The sequence below is a fragment of the Pocillopora verrucosa genome, chromosome 13 (genome assembly GCF_036669915.1).
Source record: "Pocillopora verrucosa isolate sample1 chromosome 13, ASM3666991v2, whole genome shotgun sequence".
Taxonomy (NCBI): domain Eukaryota; kingdom Metazoa; phylum Cnidaria; class Anthozoa; order Scleractinia; family Pocilloporidae; genus Pocillopora; species Pocillopora verrucosa.
The window spans coordinates 8,620,070-8,639,867 of NC_089324.1; the positions used below are offsets into that span (position 1 = coordinate 8,620,070).

At 42.1% G+C, this 19,798-nt stretch overlaps 1 protein-coding gene and 1 pseudogene across 1 annotated transcript; one reads left to right on the forward strand and one right to left on the reverse strand.

Annotated features, from left to right (window-relative positions):
* Nucleotides 1–2,502: 2,502 nt before the first annotated feature.
* Nucleotides 2,503–8,628, forward strand: LOC131799726 (uncharacterized; annotated as a pseudogene).
* A 264-nt stretch (nucleotides 8,629–8,892) lies between these two features.
* LOC131799721 (uncharacterized) lies at nucleotides 8,893–9,734 on the reverse strand. The gene has a single exon (XM_066160368.1). The coding sequence runs from the start codon at nucleotides 9,732–9,734 to the stop codon at nucleotides 9,027–9,029; it is 708 nt and encodes a 235-aa protein (XP_066016465.1). The 3' UTR covers nucleotides 8,893–9,026.
* Nucleotides 9,735–19,798: the final 10,064 nt, after the last annotated feature.

Consider the following 19,798-nt stretch of genomic DNA (forward strand, 5'->3'; position numbering starts at 1 on the left):
GCCATGGCAACGAATTCATTCCAAGAAAAGATTAACTCCTCAAAACTTCAACACTTTTCAGTCAAACTGAATTTTGCTCAATAGGTTTGTAGTATGTTATGTCTCAAATATTTGTGGCAAATTCGGAGCTGTTAGCACAAATACATCCTGAGAAATTTAAGGGGGCACCCAAATAATCATGAAAAACCCATATTTGCAGGAAATGTGATTTAAAAGGAAATGTTATGGAAACATGGGTTCAAGTTAGCTTTTACAATAAAAAAACACAGTGTGTTGGTAGAACTGCTTTAAAAGAAATATCCCTAAAGTTATTTTTTGGTCTTCTGAGTAGTTTTCCTCTTTTTGGGTCCATTACAAGGTTCTATTTCTCCAAAAGCTCCAGCTGCATAAGTTACACCCTCGCCACGAATCCTTAGATCTTCATTATGCTGTTTAGCCTGTCTCCTGGTAACTCTGTATTTCTTGTGCTGATCTTGCACTCTCTTCTCTGCTTGTTTAATTCTCTCTGAATCCCTTCTCCTAGCTTCCATTTTGGCAGTATCACTCACAGTGAGCCCAACCTTCTCCATGATAGCATGTTTCGCGGAGGCACAATATCCTTCAGCAATTTCCAGATCATCTGGAATACTTTCATCCCACAGAGACGTATCAATAGCACAAGCGCCGATTTTTCGCGCAGAAACCGGGATTGCAGGCGGTGGAATCATTTCGCTTACCACGTCATCTTCACCGACGAACGTGATATTTACCCTTCGTTCGCTCGTTGCGCTTGCCGCTCTTTTCGCTTGTTTTTGAACTCCTTTGAACCCTTTACGCTTTCTTGAAATTCCCTGCTTTAAAACAGACTGCTTTTTCCCTAGCTTCGGCATAATTTAACCCTTTATAAACTGAATCAATAAACTGTGAAATGCTACGCATAGATCAACAAAAGTGACTTGGACAAAATTCGTTAGAGCTCCTTGTAACTCAGTAACCAGGCCTCAAAAGTAACTTCTAGGAATCTGGAATGAACTACGGTCTGTTTCCAAACTCAGGACTGTGGAACAGCGTTAACGCCTCAAAAATAATTCGGGAAAAAGGCTCTTGTTTTGAATTGGTTACCATGGCAACGGAAAAACAACGTTCAAAGAAGGCCACTTTTTGACTCTGCAAAGTAATTTATGTAAAAACAAGCAACATATTCAAAATCTAGATAGAGTCAAGTAAATATTTTTCCAAAAAAAAATTTGGGCGAAAAATTTTTCAATTTTACCAAATTTCAACCAGAGGGCCCCCTTAGGTGTTGGCCTAAAGAAGATGAATGGTTGATCATGTGGTAGAATATTTCAACATTTTCCAAGGGTACCACATGGTGATCCTCGTAACTTTGCTAATTGTGCTAAGTTGAGAAATTTTTTTAAAGATTGCTTACTTTATTTGTACTTGTCCTTTTTTCCTTACATCTCTCTGAGGTTTCACAAATGCAATCCCTTATCCTACACACAGAGGTCCAATTAATTTTTCACAAGTTCTAGGTGATTGCATGTAGGTGTAAAAATGTTTAGGAAAATAAAGGTGTGCGTAAAATCAGTCTCTAACATTTCTGGGGATATTGACCAGAAATGGGATTTGAAGTAGATTTAAGTTGATAATTTTTCGATGGACTCTAAATAGTTTCCTATAGACACAGAATGCTTTGGTGTAGTTGGCTGACTGTCTGGTGTCGTGTAAAGGATTTTTAATCCCCTTGTACATGATTATTGATTGATAATTATTTGTTACACAGTTTCATACCTTGTTAAGACAGTACATAATCAGCTAAAGCTCTTGGGGGGGCCAGCTAAGTCTTCCCGACTGCTGCGGGGCACACGTAACTCTCTCTCCTGTGTCATTCCTGGACAAGACTTGTCAGGCACTTTCAAATTTGAGTAGCAAGACTTCCTAAAGAAAAAAAAATTGTAGACATTTGAGATAAAATTCATGCACAAACCAAAACATTCAAGGAGGACCAAGCTCTAACCTTTACAAAAATATTGTTTAATTTGAAGGCATATTTACCAATGTTCTTTCCTGCTGGCCAGGAAGTACTCATGATAGCCACGTATTCTGGACCAGTAACATTTGCAGTTAATTGCAAAACAACCATCGCTCTCTCGATGATGGTTTTCTTCTTAGGGACAGTGGGTATGCCTGCAGCCCATTCCTAAGGACACCATTCATAACAACAAGAACTCCATCCTAAGAAGCTTACAATAGTGCACACACACACACACAAATTATAATAATAATGGTTTATTAATAGTTTATCCACCTAATGGCTCTTTACCTATTAAGAACTACCATATAAAAATGGAAAACTGCAATATAAAAAAGTGTGAAATCTACAATATAAAAACCAATAATATTGGACTATAAAAGGATATTGTATAAAAATGTAACAGAGATTGGTAATAGAAATACAACCCTATATGCAATTTACAAACTATTTACAAATGTTATTTTAGAGGCTAGTGGACAGAAACATCATCTTTCTCTTTTTCAAGTTACCGTAGTTATTCGGTTATAAGGGCCAAGTCGCACTAGAGGACAATTTCAGATTTGTCCAGGACAAATCTGACTTGAAATCGGCCAGTGACAAAAAATTTGTCCGGAAAGCTACAGTCGCACTTGAGAACAAAATCTGTGAACAAAACATCACACCATGCTGTGAGCGTCACGCAATTTCCCGCGAAGCAGCCTTTACCCGCTGTTTCAATCCACAAACCGCGACACGAGGGATCTCAAAATGTTTCCACGAAGAATTCTAGCAATAATATTTTTCTTCTATTTTCTGGTTCTTCATCAGCAAGCAAATATCAATATCAATTTAATGATATGTTGTCTGTTATTAATGCAGAATTTACGTGCACAAAACATTCTAGTGACACGATGTATTCGCCGACAACGAAATCGTTATCGAAGACGAGCACCATACTATTGGACTCTTCCTCGTCCAGTCGAATCGTGGTTCGAGATCCATTATACTGATCGAACAATACCTGGGGACTACTTTCGAAGGCTCTTACGAATGAACAGAGAAAGCTTTGATTTGTTGCTCAACGTAATTCGTAACTGGCTGACGAGACAGAATACAGTTCTGCGAAATTGCCTCACTCCTGAAAAGGTCCTTGCTTGTGGTTTGCTTCGCCTTTGTGGTGTTCGGATGGCACGAGAAACGGAGATATATTCTTTGATTTCAACACAGAACTTTTAATAACTTCTAACATGTGTCGTCGCCATTACCGGAAGTGATCATACATCGAATCATGAACGGAAGCGAGGCTGAATTAATGTAAACGTAAATCGAATACAGCACATCTCCCCCTTTAAGGTAATAAAAGAGAAACTACTTAGACATACTTGTTTCTTATCTAGCGTGAAATTCAAAATCAAAACAACGTCAATCAAATGTCCTCAAGTAATCGTCATTTTGTTAAGAAACACATCCTGGGTAGCTATTGTCGTTTGTCTCTGCACTAAGTCTCACACACACTAGAATACGCGTTCATAGTTATGACTTTCTGTCTGAGAAACCAGAGAAAATCTGGCCAGAAAGTATAACTTCACTTATGGCACATAATCCTTCAATCTAGATGAGGGCTTAGATTGACGGCCAGATCTGGTGTACACTTTTGATGTGCCAGTTCCTTCTGCAGTGTTAGCAGTTTGGGGTGAAGGAAGTTTAGGTGATGGAGGTACTGGCACCGGTGTGGGTTTGGCTGGAGATGTAGCTGCAGCTGGGGGTGGGGGTGGTATCTTGTTGATCTATACTCTATTCCTTCTATATGACCCAGTGTCCGTATGGATCACATAAGAACGAGGTGTGCACTTCTCCACTACTATTCCAGACTGTCCTCTGTCTTGTACCATCACTTCATCTCCCTTCTCTAAGGGAACAAGAGGCCTCGCTGAATGCCTTCTGTCAAAGTGCAGCTTCTGTTTGGTTTTGTGATTGTCTTCAAACTGACGTAGGGCATGATTCTGCACAAGGTTTGGGGACAGCTGAGACGGGGCCACCGGCACTTTGGTTTTTAGCCTCCTTGACATCATTAGCTCAGCTGGAGAATAACCATTAGCCAATGGTGTCGCTCTATACTGTAGCAAAGCAAGATAAGGATCTTGAGAGCCAGCTAGGAGACGTTTAGCTGTTTGCACTGCTCTCTCTGCTTCACCGTTGCCTGAAGCATGACCTGGGCTGCTAGTGACATGTCGAAACCCGTAATCTAAAGTGAACATCTTAAATTCCCTTGATGTATAGTAGCTGGCATTGTCAGATTTTACTTGATCTGGAATTCCGAATCTGGAAAATGCACGTTTCATCCTGTCTATGACCTCTGCTGAGGCGGTTGAACTCAGACTAGCTACCTCTATCCATCTGGAGTAGTAATCAATCATTACTAAATACAGTCTTTTATTGAGTTCATAGACATCGGTGGCTATGTATTGCCATGGTCGTTGTGGGAGCATGGTAGGAACTAGAGGTTCTGGAGGATTTTTCCTGTTAGACTGACACTTGCGACAGTTTTCAATTAACTCCTCTATATTCTTCATCATGCTTGGCCACCACACTGTGTTTCTGGCCAATGCCTTGCACTTGACAATCCCTTGGTGACCGTCGTGGATCTTATCCAGGACTTCCAATTTCATAGACGATGGTATAACGACTCGAGGTCCCATCATCAACAGCCCTTTAACCACTGTCAGCTCTGCTCTATGAGCAAAATAAGGGCTGACTAAACCCTTGACATTATGTTTTTCAGGCCAACCTTCAGCTACATAGTTCATAATTTGCCTGCATGCTTCATCCTCCTGTTGATGGATCATAATATCATCTAATTTGCTATCACTGATAGGCATTCCAGCTATGACTTGATGAGCATATAAGTTCACTTCCTCATGAAATGAATCACCTGATTTGGCTGGTGTTGGAGAACGGGATAGCGTGTCGGCAGTGTACAACAGTTTTCCTGGCACATGAACAGGTGTGAACGAGTATCTCATGAGCCTCATTCTCATTCGTTGAATACGTACGGGTAGTTGATCCAACTCCTTCGTGGATAGCAGTGGTACAAGAGGCTTATGATCAGTCTCTAGTATAATATCCTTTCCCAGAATGTAATCTGTGAATCGTTCACATGCGAAGGTACTAGCTAAGGCCTCCTTTTCAATCTGGGCATACCTTTTCTCTACATCCAGAAGGCTTTTGGACGCATACGCCACTGGCGCCCACCTGTCACCGTGCTTTTGCAAAAGCACTCCGCCAAGTCCGTATGAAGACGCATCTGCTGACACCTTGGTCTCTAGTGAAGGATCATATATTTGCAACACTGGGCCGCTCGTCAAGCATTGTTTAATCTCTTTAAAAGCCTGTTCCTGTGCTGGACCCCAGCACCATGCACTGTGAGAGCTCAAGAGTTCACGTAGAGGTTGTGTCATAGTAGCAAGGTTGGGTACAAACTTCATGAGCTGGTTCACTGTACCCATCAGACCTCTTACCTCACTCACATTCTCTGGAGCACGCATTTTCAATATAGCCTCAACCTTCTCTGGAGAGCTTTCCACACCATTAACTCCGATCCGATGACCTAGAAAGTCAATCTGGCTTTTGCTGAATTGGCACTTATCCTTATTCAAGGTGACACCTGCTGCTTTCAGCCGTGTTAATGTCTGTACGAGTCTCTCGTCATGTTCCTCCTGGTTCTTTCCGAACACGACAATGTCATCCATGAGACATACCACACCTTGTTGACCACCTAGTATTTGGTAGATCTCACTCTGAAACTTCTCAGGGCCAGATTTGATACCGAAGGGAATTCGCTTATATCGAAATCGACCAAATGGTGAGATGAACGTGGTCAGTTTCCTTGAATCTTCATCCAAGCAGATTTGGTGGAAGCCCGCATTGGCATCCAGTTTAGAGAAAACCTTAGCACCTCCCATCAGAGCAATTGTATAATCCACTGTGGGGAGCATGATTCTTTCTCTCTTCACTACTTCGTTAAGCTTCGTGAGATCCACACAGATCCTCACTTTGCCATTTCCTTTAGGCACCACGACCATAGGAGAACACCATTCCGATGGTTCTGTGCACCGTTCTATAACATCTAGCTCGATAAGCTTGTCAAGTTCAGCTTTGGCTAGAGGAAGTAGTGGAATAGATATCCTCCTGGGAGTCATCACACTGTATGGCTCTGCGTTTTGCTCGATCTTAATCTAATATTCTCCTTCTAGCTTTCCTAAGCCTTTGAACATTGATCCGAACTCCGCTGACTGGATAGGATCTGACGTAACTTTTCCAATGAACTTAACGACACCTAGATCTGCACAAGTGTCTCTACCTAGCAATAGAGAGCCTTTGGGGAACACATATATATCCTCTGTGATTGTCTGATCACCTTTCTTTAGTTCTGCAGTAAAGAATCCAAGAGTTGAAAGGTTGCTTTGATCTGGGCCACTAAGAGGCCTGTCAGGCTTCTGCAAAATGAAGTGTGAAAACTGTGTATCATACACAGCTTTGGAAATGACTGTCACATCTGCTCCAGTATCAACAGCAAATTTCAGGCTCTGACCTGACACCTGGACTTCCGTAAACCATGCACTCCTACGTTTCCTGTTGTTGATACTCTCAATAGAGTAACTTTCATCACTGATGCTTCCTAAGAAGTAGTACTCATCTGAGTCAGACTGCACTTCTGCTACCTCTTGTACAGACCCTTTTCCTTTACTACTCCTGCAGACCTTGCCCCAATGTCCTGGGCGTTTGCACTTGTTACATTTACTGTCTTTGGCAGGGCATCTTTCTCTGGGGTGCACCTCCTTTCCACACCACCGGCATGACCGGCTATTCGACGCCTGGGAGCAATTTGATGCACTTCTTTGCTGCCCGTTACTACGTGGTCCCTTGTCACGAGGGCCTCCTTTCCGCCTATGTTGAACTGCCTGCACTTTAGAAGTCTCTCCTTTTATATCCTGAGCCCACCTTCCAGAACATTCTTCTGCTCTACACTCATTTATCGCTTTTTCTAAAGTCAGTTCACCATCTCTCAACAGCCGTGCTCTGACCTTATCACTATTTATACCCAATACGATCTTATCTCTGACAAAATCGTCCTTTAGTTCACCGTAGGCACACGTAGACACGAGAGTGTTAATTTGTGATAAGAAATTATCGAAACTCTCACCTTCTGATTGCGTATACCTGTGAAACTTGTAACGTTCATAAGTAACATTTGTTTTCGGCGTGCAGAACCTCTGGAATTTCTCCAGAATTAATTCCGGATCCAGCTTGTCCTCTGCTGGTACATGTTCCTCCCCTTCGGGGTCACCTACCGCTGGAGCCCATGTGAAGCCATTGTAGATTTTCAGCGCCTCCTCACCTGCGAGATTTAGCAGTATAGCACTTCTCCTTTCCTTACTGGCAGTAGATAATCCAATGGCGTTCACATATAATTCGTACTGCTGCTTGAACAACTTGAAATTCTCACTTGCATTTCCCGATAGACAAAGAGCTTTCGGTGGTGGAAGATTCGTAGCCATATTTCCGCGTAATTCCTGATCACTGATCGCTAAATATCCGTTCTGGACACAGTTTATATCTTCTTGTTCACTCCTGACACCATGTGGTGTTCGGATGGCACGAGAAACGGAGATATATTCTTTGATTTCAACACAGAACTTTTAATAACTTCTAACATGTGTCGTCGCCATTACCGGAAGTGATCATACATCGAATCATGAACGGAAGCGAGGCTGAATTAATGTAAACGTAAATCGAATACAGCACAGCCTTGCACACGGAAATTCATACGAAACAATAGGACCTGCGCTAAACGTCGGCAGAACTACAGCAATAGAGGCTTGTCAAGACGTGGTTGAGGCTCTTTATGACTTAAGGAATGAGTACATCGAATTCCCAACAACAGTGGCCGAGACAATGAGGTTTATAGAGACATTAACGGACAAATCACGACTTCCAAACATTGTTGGGGCCATAGATGGCACTCATATCAAAATAGTTGCTCCTAGAGACAGTGCTGTTGATTATTTTAGTCGAAATCAGCAACATGATTTCATTATTCAGGCCGTTGCTGACGGTAAGGGATTATTTCTTGACTTTGCAGCGGGTTATCCGGGAAGTATCCACGACGCTAGGGTATATCGAAACAGCTCACTTTATCTAAGAGCAAGCAACGGAGATATACTCAAGGAACCCGTTGAAAGAATCGGCATCACAGATATTCAGCCTTACCTGGTAGGAGACAGCGCATACCCCATTTCCCCCTGGCTTATGAAGCCTTATCCTGAAGAGACGCGTGACCCTGGCGAGATAACATTTAACAAGGAACTGTCGTCTGCACGAGTAACCATCGAGTGCGCTTTTGGCTGCCTTAAAAGTCGTTGGCGAATTCTACAAAAGCGGTTGGATAGCAGAATAACTTTTTCTGTGAAGATTGCCATTGCTTGTGCAGTGCTGCATGACTTTTGCATTAAAATTGGGGACGAATGGGAGGATGATTTTTACGATGACGATGATGACCGTGAAACGAAAAGAACAATGACTTAATGCAGGACGGGGAAGATATAAGAGAGTTGCTAAAAAACAGTCTATGATTCTTCAAATCCCTTTTTTTAATTATTTAATCCTTCGAACTTAAACTTGTACTGTATTTGATATTTCGCAAAGAAAATAGAAAATCAACGAGAAAATACTATAAAAATATTGCATTGTAATTTGTGCTCAACATGCGATTGTTGAATCATAAGAAACGATTTCCATCACCGTATTGAATTTTCCTGCAATTTTACAGACATTTATTGTTCAGATTTTTAAAGAGAAGTGTGTGATAAAGATAATTTTTGCATTTGCAACAAGAAATCAGTTCAAGCAGTACATTCATTTGTTTCCATAATTTCGTTTGATCGATTCGCAACATAAACAATAACATGTCTTTTGATAATGGTCGATAATGATTGTCTCCCAATAGTCCAAAACAGTCTTGAATTAAAGTTCAGTTGTCTTTCTCATTCTGTTGGCCAAGGATTTTCACAAGGGAGCCCATAAATTGGTTCATCATGGCTAGCTGCTGCATCTGTGATTGTTGCAAAGAATCCATAAATGCTGTAACTTTCTCCCCCTGCTGCCTCATATCCTTTAGAGCCATCTTGAACTCTTTGTCGCTGTCATTATCAGGAGCTTTGCGTTTCGAAGCTCGTTTCCCTTTCTTTGACGCTCTTCTCTTTTCAGCTGGAGTTTGTAGCACATTGGGGCTAGATGAAGTACTGTTCTCGCCAGTAGTATCACTTGATTCAGCTACAACTTGGGGGGCACTTTCGCCGCTGATCCCCGCTTCGGCTACATTATTGAAGGTTACTAGGTCGCGGCATCCAAGGATCTTATCGACCTCATCGTAGTAGACGGATTTCCTAAGGTTTCCTCCTGTTTGGTTTTTGTTCCAATCTTTTGCATTCTTGTATCTTTCTATGATGTACTTCATTTTCCGAATACATTTGTCGGCGGTCTTGTTGGACTGTAGCGCTTTCGAAATCTTCTCAGCGATCCAGGCCCACGTTTTCCTGCACTCTCTGCTTTCCAACTGATCGTGTTTTTCAGCCCATAGTTGGACTAACAGTTTTTCCTCATCTTTAGTCCATCGTTCCTGGGCCTTCTTGTTCTCAGAAGATGTACGGCGCGAAGAAGTTTGGGATGATTCCGGCATTGAGCCGTCTTCGACGAACGGAAAGGATTCTGACAACGAGCCAGAACTTGTGGTTAAAGATGGGCTTGCAGTTCCTCGATCATTAAAATTGTAAGTGCTAGGCAACGGATATATCCATCCTGGTGGATATTGCTGCCCCATTTCATACGGAAAGTATTGGTTGCCCGTGCCTGGATTCATGTTGTTGCAAAATGAGAACGTGACCAATTTTGCCGCGAAGTCTATAGCATAGAGACTCTGCTACATATCACCTGTCAAATCATTTCCGAATTAAAACACCCTCGCTATTGTTTTCCAAAATTTGTCTCAATTTGGCCTGCTCCAGAGGTAGTTGACGGCATCTTTGAAGTTTGTCCGCCCGCGACCAAATTTTGTCCTTTGGTGAACAAACCGGTCGCACTTAGTTTTTCATTGTGATGACAGATTTTTGACATAAATAAACAGTTTTGTCCTCTAGTGCGACTTGGCCCTAAGGCGCACTGTTTTTTCAAGAAAAATCTGTCTTTAGGGGGCAAATTAGTTCTAAAATTGGGGTGCGTCTTATAGCCAAGTATTTTCGCACAACAAAATCTTAAGATCACAATTTGAGAAGAACTAACAGTTTAAAAAACACCAGAACAGGACACTAGTTGTTGGTCATTGACTTTTATTGGTGGTTCTGCAAAGAACCGGGGTTGCTCTGAAAAGAGCCGTTGAGGTGGTTGTTGTGTTGTTTGTCTTGTCGCCTAGTCTTCCTGCTCGCTGTCCGTGTCGAACTCGTTTTCTAACTCGTCGTCTGCTTCATCAGTTCCAACCCCTTCCTCTTCCCACACAGCTTCATCCTCGGTGCCGTCCAGAGCGTTCGAAATTCCACAGGACTTGAAGGAGTTGGCGACTAAATCGGCGGGTATCTCTTACCAAGCTTTGTGGATCCACTGCAAAACTAGTTCCTTACTCGGCGCTCGCTTTTTCCCCGACGGAGTGTAAGTTCCTCCTGTAAGTACCATCCAAGCCTGATACTGGGAGCGTACCTTGTTCTTAAACGGCTTGTTAATGCATTTGTCAAGGGGCTGCAACACGGGTGTAAGTCCGCCAGGTATAACAGCGACGTCAACATTTCGCCTGGCCAGAAGATCTTTTACGGCCTCTGTTAAGTGACCACGAAACGAATCCCAGACGAGTAGAGCTTTTCGGTCTGCGGTGTAGCGAAGATTGCGCCTAATCCACTCCTTTATTCCTGTGAATTAAAAAAGAATACTGCCTTTAGAGACCTTTAGAACACTAAACAACTTCAGGAGAAAAGCAAACAAACGGAATTTGCATACGTGCTACATACGTGCTTAACAGCACGTGCTCAGTAACATGATATCCTTGACAACAATACAATCGTTCGAACCTCGTTTTGAATTCCGATAATCGTGTCGCTCACTCGAAAAGTGTCTTCTCTGAAATAAGCATTGTGGAGGAAAAAACATACCTTCTTCGTCCATCCAGCCTTTCTTGTGTACTGAAATCTGCATCCTTGGTGGCGTGTTGATATTCAGTTCGCATGCCAATTGTGTAAGGATAATTGTTGTCAGATTCATCACATCCTTTTGTTAACTCTCAACTTTTCGGTGCGTCTTATAACCGAGTATTTTCACGTAATTTTCAGTTTGAGAACTCAACTCAATTAAATTGCTAAGTTTGGGGTGCGTCTTATAACCGAGTGCGCCTTAAAACCAAATAACTACGGTAAGTGCAAGATGGGAGTCATTGGATCAGGATCTTACAGTGTTTAGTGTGGAGTTTAGTTCTTGTGCACATCTTTGTAGCTCAGGAGCTGGACAGCTGGAGTATATTGTAGTATCAGCAGCGTATTGAAATGAACCAATTGAGAAAGGGAGATGATCTTGCAGATCGGAAACATAGCAGTTAAATAACATTGGGCCAAGGATCGACCCTTGTGGCATGCCAAACCGTACTTTCACTGATTCAGATATACAATCATTGATCTGTACAAAATGACTGGTCACTCAAGTAGCTATTCAACCAGCGCAGATATGGCTCAGAGAAACCAAGCATTGATAACTTAGTTATAAGTTATATTTTACAAAATGGTCATCTGAAGCACAACAAGTTTCTCAAAGAGTTTTGATGGTGTGGAGATAATTGAAACGGGATGAAAGTGTTCCTCAGACTTCAGTTGATCAACTTTAGGAATTGGACTGATCCTTGAACTTTTTCATGCCTCAGGAAAATTGTACTTCCTGACACAGTTGTTGATAATAGTTGTGAGGGGGTCAGCAATGGATTCAGCCACCATTTTAATGAATTTGACAGGGATACCGCTGGGGCAAGTAGATGTATCAGATCTTAACAATTTCAGTATACACAGGACCTTGCCGTGGAGCACTTCTCAGAGTTTGAAATTAGCAGGGCTATCATCACGTAGAGATTCTATCAGTTCTTCAAGACAGGAAGGTAAGTCACTACTGTGATGTTTTGAATGGATTTCAAAACAAGATGCAAACGATTAACAACGATTTAATAAACAGTTGTAAGAAGACGTGTTACAGCATCGGTGGACGCCATGGTCCTTCTGCTACATCTATCCCATAGTTCCTAGCGAACATCCGGTATCGATAACTTCCGGTTTACATGAACATTACATCTCTTTTTCCCTAGTGGGTAACTGTCTAGAATGATATGGAAAGAAATAAAATAAACTTCAACTAATCAGTGTCCATGAAACTATGACTACTGACTGGAATCAAAGTCCAACGAAAACAAACGTTTTTGTACAGGCGACAGCATTTTAACTTAACAAACTATACTGCCACAGTTCAGAGTTCACAGTTCAATAAGAATCTAGGCTTACAAATCAAGAATCTGGCGGGGAACTCGTTTCCTGGAAGATCTACGCAATGGTGGTTGACCAACCGGATGAGATGCACCAGCTTGGCCCTCTGGGATAGGGCTAAATGAACTTGTAGGATTAGCTTGCACGCCAGGGGAGCTCACAGGTTTTGATGCAGATGGGTCAGAAGCATGAGCAGCAGGCAGTACGTGCAGCAGGCAGCTCTTGTTGGTGCTTGATGTCAGCTGGAGAGCTGAGACCATTGTCATGGGACGGATCATCACCACGGTTGATGACTGACTGGTCCAGAGTTTTAAAGAAAGAGAAATTTCTGGTAACTGTGCGATTCTCGTTTTGAGCTGTGATCATGCTGCCTTTCTTATCCACTACAGTCAAGGGGGTAGGGTCGTAAACAGTTGCACCTTTAGACGCAGTAAATGGTCTCTTCACTAGTATGGTTTCACCAGGTGAGATAGTGCTGGGTTTCACATAAACCTTGCTGTCAGCATGAGCCTTGAACTTGGATTTCTGCAAGAAATCGCGTTCGTGGACGATCACCGACACAGGGTCAACGTAGTTGGTCTGTGGTAGCTTGTTACGCACAGGACGTTTCAGTAACAATACTGCTGGGGCCACACCAGTGGTTTGATGAGGAGAGGTGCGATAGTTTCTCAGAATCGCTTGCAATTCCTTTCTCCAGTTTCTTCCTTCCACTTTAGCGGCTTCAGTGTTTTCACGAATCTCTCTACCTCACCGTTGGCCCTAGGCCATAATGGGGTTACCTTGCGATGCTTGAAACCAAGCGCATGAGCAAACTTGGCAAACTCTTCTCCGTTGAAAGGTGGACCATTATCTGATCTAACAATCTTGGGAGTTCCGAATGTAGCTAATAGCTGATCTAACTTAGGTATGACAGCACTAGCGGACGTTGAGGACACTGGTTCTACGAACGGGAACCTTGAATAATCATCAACCAGTAGAAGTAGGGTTTCACCCTCAACATGCGCAAAGTCGATGCTTACTTCATCATAAGGGCTGTCAGGAAGAGCTGATACTTGAACAGGTTCTCTAGCATACACCGGGGTTACAACTTGGCACGGTAAACAGGCCTTGACCTTTGTTTCAACCATCTTGTCCATGCATGGGAACCACACCTTCTCTCGCAGGAGGGCCTTAGTTTTAACTATGCCCAAGTGACCTTCATGGGCGAGGTCAACAATTCGTTCTTGCAGCGAAGCAGGAACTACTAAGCGATCAGATTTTAACAAGACAGTGTCAGTGCAGGTTAATTGCTCCTTGACTTGCTCGTAGCGGGATAGCTCAGATAGTGATACACCAGGTGGCGCCTTATGCCAGCAACCAGATTTCATTGCAGACATAACCGCTTGTAGCACTGGATCTGTTGCGGTTGCAGATTCTACCTCAGACAATGTTACAGCTTTTGGTACTGCATTTCTTGTAATAAAATAGATGTGGTCTTCAGACTCGATTTCATAATTGTGAGATTCCAAGTCTCCTACTGGGTGTCTCGAAGCATAATCTGCTGGGTTTGAAGCACCAGGGCGATATTCTATTGTGAATCAGTACTGCTGTAGCTCCATGAGCCAACGTTCTATCCTGGCGGACGGTTTAGAGGTGGGGTTGTTAAACAAGGAAACCAGAGGTTGATGGTCTGTGATTACTTTAAATTCCCCTCCATAGAAGAACAAGTGAAAGCGCTTTACAGCCCAGTAAACTGACAAAGCTTCACGATCAATCTGTGGATATCTAGCTTGAGTTGGTGTCAGTGGAGAACTGGCATAATGCAAAGGTGTCACTTCATTAGTCGAAACATCTTTCTGGGCCAGGACAGCACCTATACCAATGGGACTACCATCGACAAAGATGGAAGTAGGTTTTTTTGGATCAAAGTATCCAAGGGTAGTCTTGGTAGATAGTGCCGCTTTTAGGCGTTCAAATGATGACTGTTCCTCCTCAGTCCACTGCCACTTCACTCCATTACAGGTCAGCTGTCGAAGAGGTCTGGAGATTAGTGCAAAGTTCTTGATGAACCTAGAGCAGAACGCAGCCAAGCTAAGGAGGCTTCGTACTTCAGATACATTGGTCGGTGGCACAACATTTTGAAGAGCTTCAACTTTTTTTGGATTAGGTGACATGCCCTTTTCAGAGAACACATGGCCAAAGAAGAGCATAGTAGGAACTCGAAACTGACACTTAGGTAAGTTTATTGTTAGACCACTCTCCTGGAGTTGACAGAACACTTGTCTCAGATGTTGGTCATGAGTGTCCTTGTCTGCGCCCCCAACATAGATGTCATCACTGATGTTCTTGACGCAGGGTATGCCAAGGATTGCATCACCCACCTTCTTTTGGAAGATTTCTGCTGCACACGAGAGGCCAAAATTGAGACGTTTGTATTGGAACAGTCTAACGTGTGTAGAAAACGTTCTCAGTGCTCTCGAGTCGGGGTGCAATGGGATCTGGTGGTACCCTTGATTTAAGTCAATCTTACTAAACACTTTACAACCGTTCAAGTCCGACACTACGTCATCGATGGTGGGTATGATGTGTCGCTCCCTGATGATAGCTTTTTTTAATGAACGCATGTCTACACAAATTCTAATCTCATTCGGTTTATTCGGCTTGGGCACAACAACAATTGGCGATACCCAAGGAGTGGGGCCTTCTACGCATTCAATGATGACATCATTTTCAAGCTGTTTGAGTTTTTCCTCCATCTGTTTCCTTACATGGAAAGTGACTCGGCGATGTGGCTGTGCCATGGGTTTGACAGATTCATCTACATGTATGCGTGCTGGTTCACCTTTGTACTTGCCCATTCCACTGGTTAGATTAGGAAATTCCTTGAGAAAATCTAGGGCATCAGGTGGCAGGTTACCAGGAGGTTCGACCGTACTGACAGCTTTAATAAGATTTAATGTTTGTGAGGTTGTCCAGCTAAGTATGGAGCTTGATGAACCCTTTGCGACATAGAATGTTTCCACGGATGAACAGCTACCACTGGTGACAGTAGCTCGGAACTTTCCACACAGGGTTAGTGGCTCATCAGACATGTATGGATACACTTTGGCACTTGTGTCAGCCAGTTGTGGCTTTGATTTAAAGCCATCAAAGTCTTTCTTGCTTAAGATATTCACGGTTGCTCCTGAATCTGCCATTATGCGGATAGGTGTGTTCATGATCGTGACCTGAAAGATAGGCTTGCCAGCTTGGTGTCCCTGTGCACCAATGTTAAAGGTATACTCTTCGCTGTTGTCACTATCAACACCGGCTAGAGATGACATTTCACTACTCGGAGACTCTTCAACATCTGCAGACCTGGCATGGTGTTTACTTTTTGACGGTTTCTTTGGGTGCGAAGATTTGGACCGATTATTGGGTTTGCCACGACAAACTTTGGAGAAATGGTTCATTTTGCCACAGTTCAAACACTTTTTACCTTGAGCAGGGCAAGTTCCTTGATGTGGGTAATTTCCACCACATAAACCACACCTATTGTTACGCAAATGAATAAAGGGGTAAGTTTCTAAAGAAACTGTGGTGCTGCGTCGGTGGGAGAGTATAGCAGGTAATTTAGTGTTAACAACTGGGTTGAAAACGTAAATTAGCCACCGTAAAGGGTAAAAAAGCTGACGTTTCGAGTGTTAGCCCTTCGTCAGAGCGATTGATTATTTCGATTATTGTTACGCAATCCAGGCTTTGGTAGACCACGAGAATTCTCTTTCTGCTGAACGTCGGTTGCTTTATTTCTACCATAGCCCACTGCGTTGGATCGCTGTTTCTCCATCTCAGTGGTCTGCTCGTCGGCGGTTTCCATGGCGCGAGCTACTTTCAGTAAGTTTTCAAGATTGAGGCTCTGTTTGATTGCTTTACGTCTCAGGCGAAGCGATGAGGTTCCTTGAATAATCTGCCGCTTAATTTCCAGTTCGGGATCGGCGAACTGACATTTGCGTGCTAACAGCTGGAGACGTGTGTAAAACTTGGTAATGTTTTCACCAGACTTTTGCATTTCCTGACGAAAGGCATAGACGTGATAATCCACACACTTTTGAGACTCAAAATGATCAGCAAGAGCCTTTATGGCAGTCTTGTATTCGTCACTTCCTTCCGGCGGTTCTGGAACGGTAAGGGTCTCAAACACATCACAGGTTTCTTCTCCTACGTAATGCAATAACATGGCTTTCTTTTGAGATGCTCGGGTAATGTTCATTGCTGTAAACATGTTGTCCAAACGCTTGACATACTTCTCAAAAAGCGAACGGGTACTGTATCTCTTGGTTGAAGATCAAACTCAGGAAAGGTCGGTAGGTTAATTGCCATTGCAGAAGTTGTTGAAGGCTGCGAAGGCGAAGTGGTTGATGAAGAATCTGCAGGCATTGAAAACAAGGTTGATCGGTAGGATTTTCCGGTTGATTTAACACTTTAAACGCAAAGATTTCCGTCTTCGATTACTTGCATCCCATCCTAGTCGCCATTTGTGATGTTTTAAATGGATTTCAAAACAAGATGCAAACGATTAACAACGATTTAATAAACAGTTGTAAGAAGACGTGTTACAGCATCGGTGGACGCCATGGTCGTTCTGCTACTTCTATCCCATAGTTCCTAGCGAACATCCGGTATCGATAACTTCCGGTTTACATGAACATTACAACTACTAACAGGTAAAGTTCTCTCGGCAGTACAAGCAAAGAATGAGTTTAACGTATCAGGATCCTGCTGTAAGGGTTGCTGGTTAGGTTTCAGTATGTGGTGGATGATACGCCACTCCTCCTTTGGGTTATAAGAGGATAACGCCTGCCTTGTGAAGGTCTCGTGAGTCGACGAATACCTGCCTTCAACTTGTTTGTCAGTCTGGAGGGCTTCCTTCCTGAATTTATTCTGCGGCTGTTGTAGTGACTGTATTTTGCATTCTTTAAAGAGGGGCATGTCTCTTGAGACACTCCTTAAATATACTGTTAAAGTATTCTAATTGTTAAAAAAAAGGCAGAGTGTTGATTGATTGATTTTGAGTGGTGATTGAGCACACATTTGGCCAATAGAAAAGGCGAATTTGTGTGTTGCATGCAAAAGGTATAATGGCACCTGAAAAGGTTTGCATGATTGTGGGTGCTTGTGCAGTGTTGGACAAAATTTCTGTGCAATTACACAAGCCTATGGTGGATGATAAGGTAGAATAGCTGATGGATGTGGATCCCTACCATGGACCTCAACAGGGTCTGTCAATTTGGGACCACATCTGTCAAACATTTTGGTTGACATTTTTAACATTTATGCAGTCTTGACTTTCTGTGATCCTTTTTTCATGTAAACTATTAATAGGTAATGAGTTGATTTCAAGCGCAATTTGGTATAAATGAGCACTTGTAAATCTTACAGACTACAAATTGCACTCACCCATTTTGTTGTCTTTAAAAAAATTTACTCAATAACATAATTTCAAATGCAATTTAGTGTAAACAAACACTCATAATTATTTCAAAGACCACAAATTGCACTCGCCCTACAGGCTTGTGCAATTTTTCTGTCTTTATTCATGCTTATTAACACCAAATTGCATTCAAAATCATGTTATTATCTAAACTAAATATGGTGTTTAAGGTAAATAGTTCAGTTTTGTAGGCAAATGGCTCAGAGGAAAAGGTCTATATTGTAAAGCTTTGTCAATGTGTAGAAAGTCAGGGTCGCTGATTTTGGGCTGTTAATGTTCTTGACTGACACATTTGCCCCTGGAAGCTTTACTTATTCACAGCCAAATGTTCATTTTTCGGACACTCAGATGCCGACATTATCAGTTGACATACCAGCAAGACAGAAAGGATTTTATATACTAAGTAACCTGAAATTTATTGTCAGTAGCCCCAAAATGTTTTTTGCACAGTCACCTTTCGTGAATTATCACTGCTATTGGTATGTATACATGACTATATATCGTTAATACGTAATACTGCAACAGTAAAACAAAGGGTGCAGTCTCTTTTATTCCAAAAAAATTTTGCCTGTTGCCTGTAAATTTGATGACATTGATGCCCTAATATTATCATGGCAAAAGTCGTAAGGACGATACATGGGTTGTACTCAAATCAATTGTAGAAGAAATTTACTTTTATTTTGTATTACAATTTGGCTGCTTGTCCTGATAAGATGTTATACATATACATGATAAAGAAGTAAATAAATTTCTTTTCTTGCTTATAAAACACTATATCTTTAATTATACAAAACATGGGCATTCTTTATTTAGATAAATCTTATGTACTTCTAACTTTCTTCATATGTCCATAATATAACTTACAACTTTAATTATGCTTAAATTCTCGATTTTTTCATTCATGGACTTATATTTATTAACACAATAGGGATTAAACATGATCTTTGTTCCAGAAGGAACATTTCAAATTCCAGTTTCCTTTTTTTTAGCTTAAGATTTTCCTGATTTAAAATTAAAGCTTTGCACTGGGCCTCAAGAATGTTGTCTTGTGTTAACCTTCTTTTATTCTTTTTTTTAATGATGATTTTCTCCTTTGGGTGTATTGACCCCTTCAACATTGATTTTGTGGGAGTTGGCCTCATTCTGCTGCACAGCTTCCTGAAGTTCTTTGAAGAGTTTTAGGAGGGTCAGAAGCTCCACTTGGGAGGATGACAAAATAGACTTTAGAAGGGTAAGAAATTTCTCCTTTTTAGACTGCAGAAGGGTGAAAGCCTGCAAATGGGAGTGCGACGTAAAACCAAGAAAAGGGACCTGCATAGACAAGAATGGACTTTTGCAGACCAAGGAAATAACCTTGTGCTAATGAAACCAAAGTGTAGGAAACAACAATGGCCACATTAGCAATGGTGAAATTTGAGTCACGCTGAGAACTGAAATTTTTACAGGGTGTGGGAACAACCTGGGAAGCAAAATGAATCTGGCCCATTTGTCGGTCGTCGATATACAGGGAGCAGTGAATGCCAAGGGAACGAAAATAATGGGATGCCAGGAGACCAGTAGTGTGGTAAATGTATGCGGATGATTTCCACCTGAAAGGAAGAGAATTACTAGTAAAAAACCAGCCCCCCCCCCCACAGAGAGCGAAATATGTTCTACCAGACTGAGTAAAAAAAATATGGTCATAACCGGACTTACCATCGCAAATGGTCTGAAAAGAGTCTAGTGGAGTGTATCTAACAACATCACGAAGACTATCCAACTGAAAAGGGAGATCTGCGATCCACAGGTTGAGAA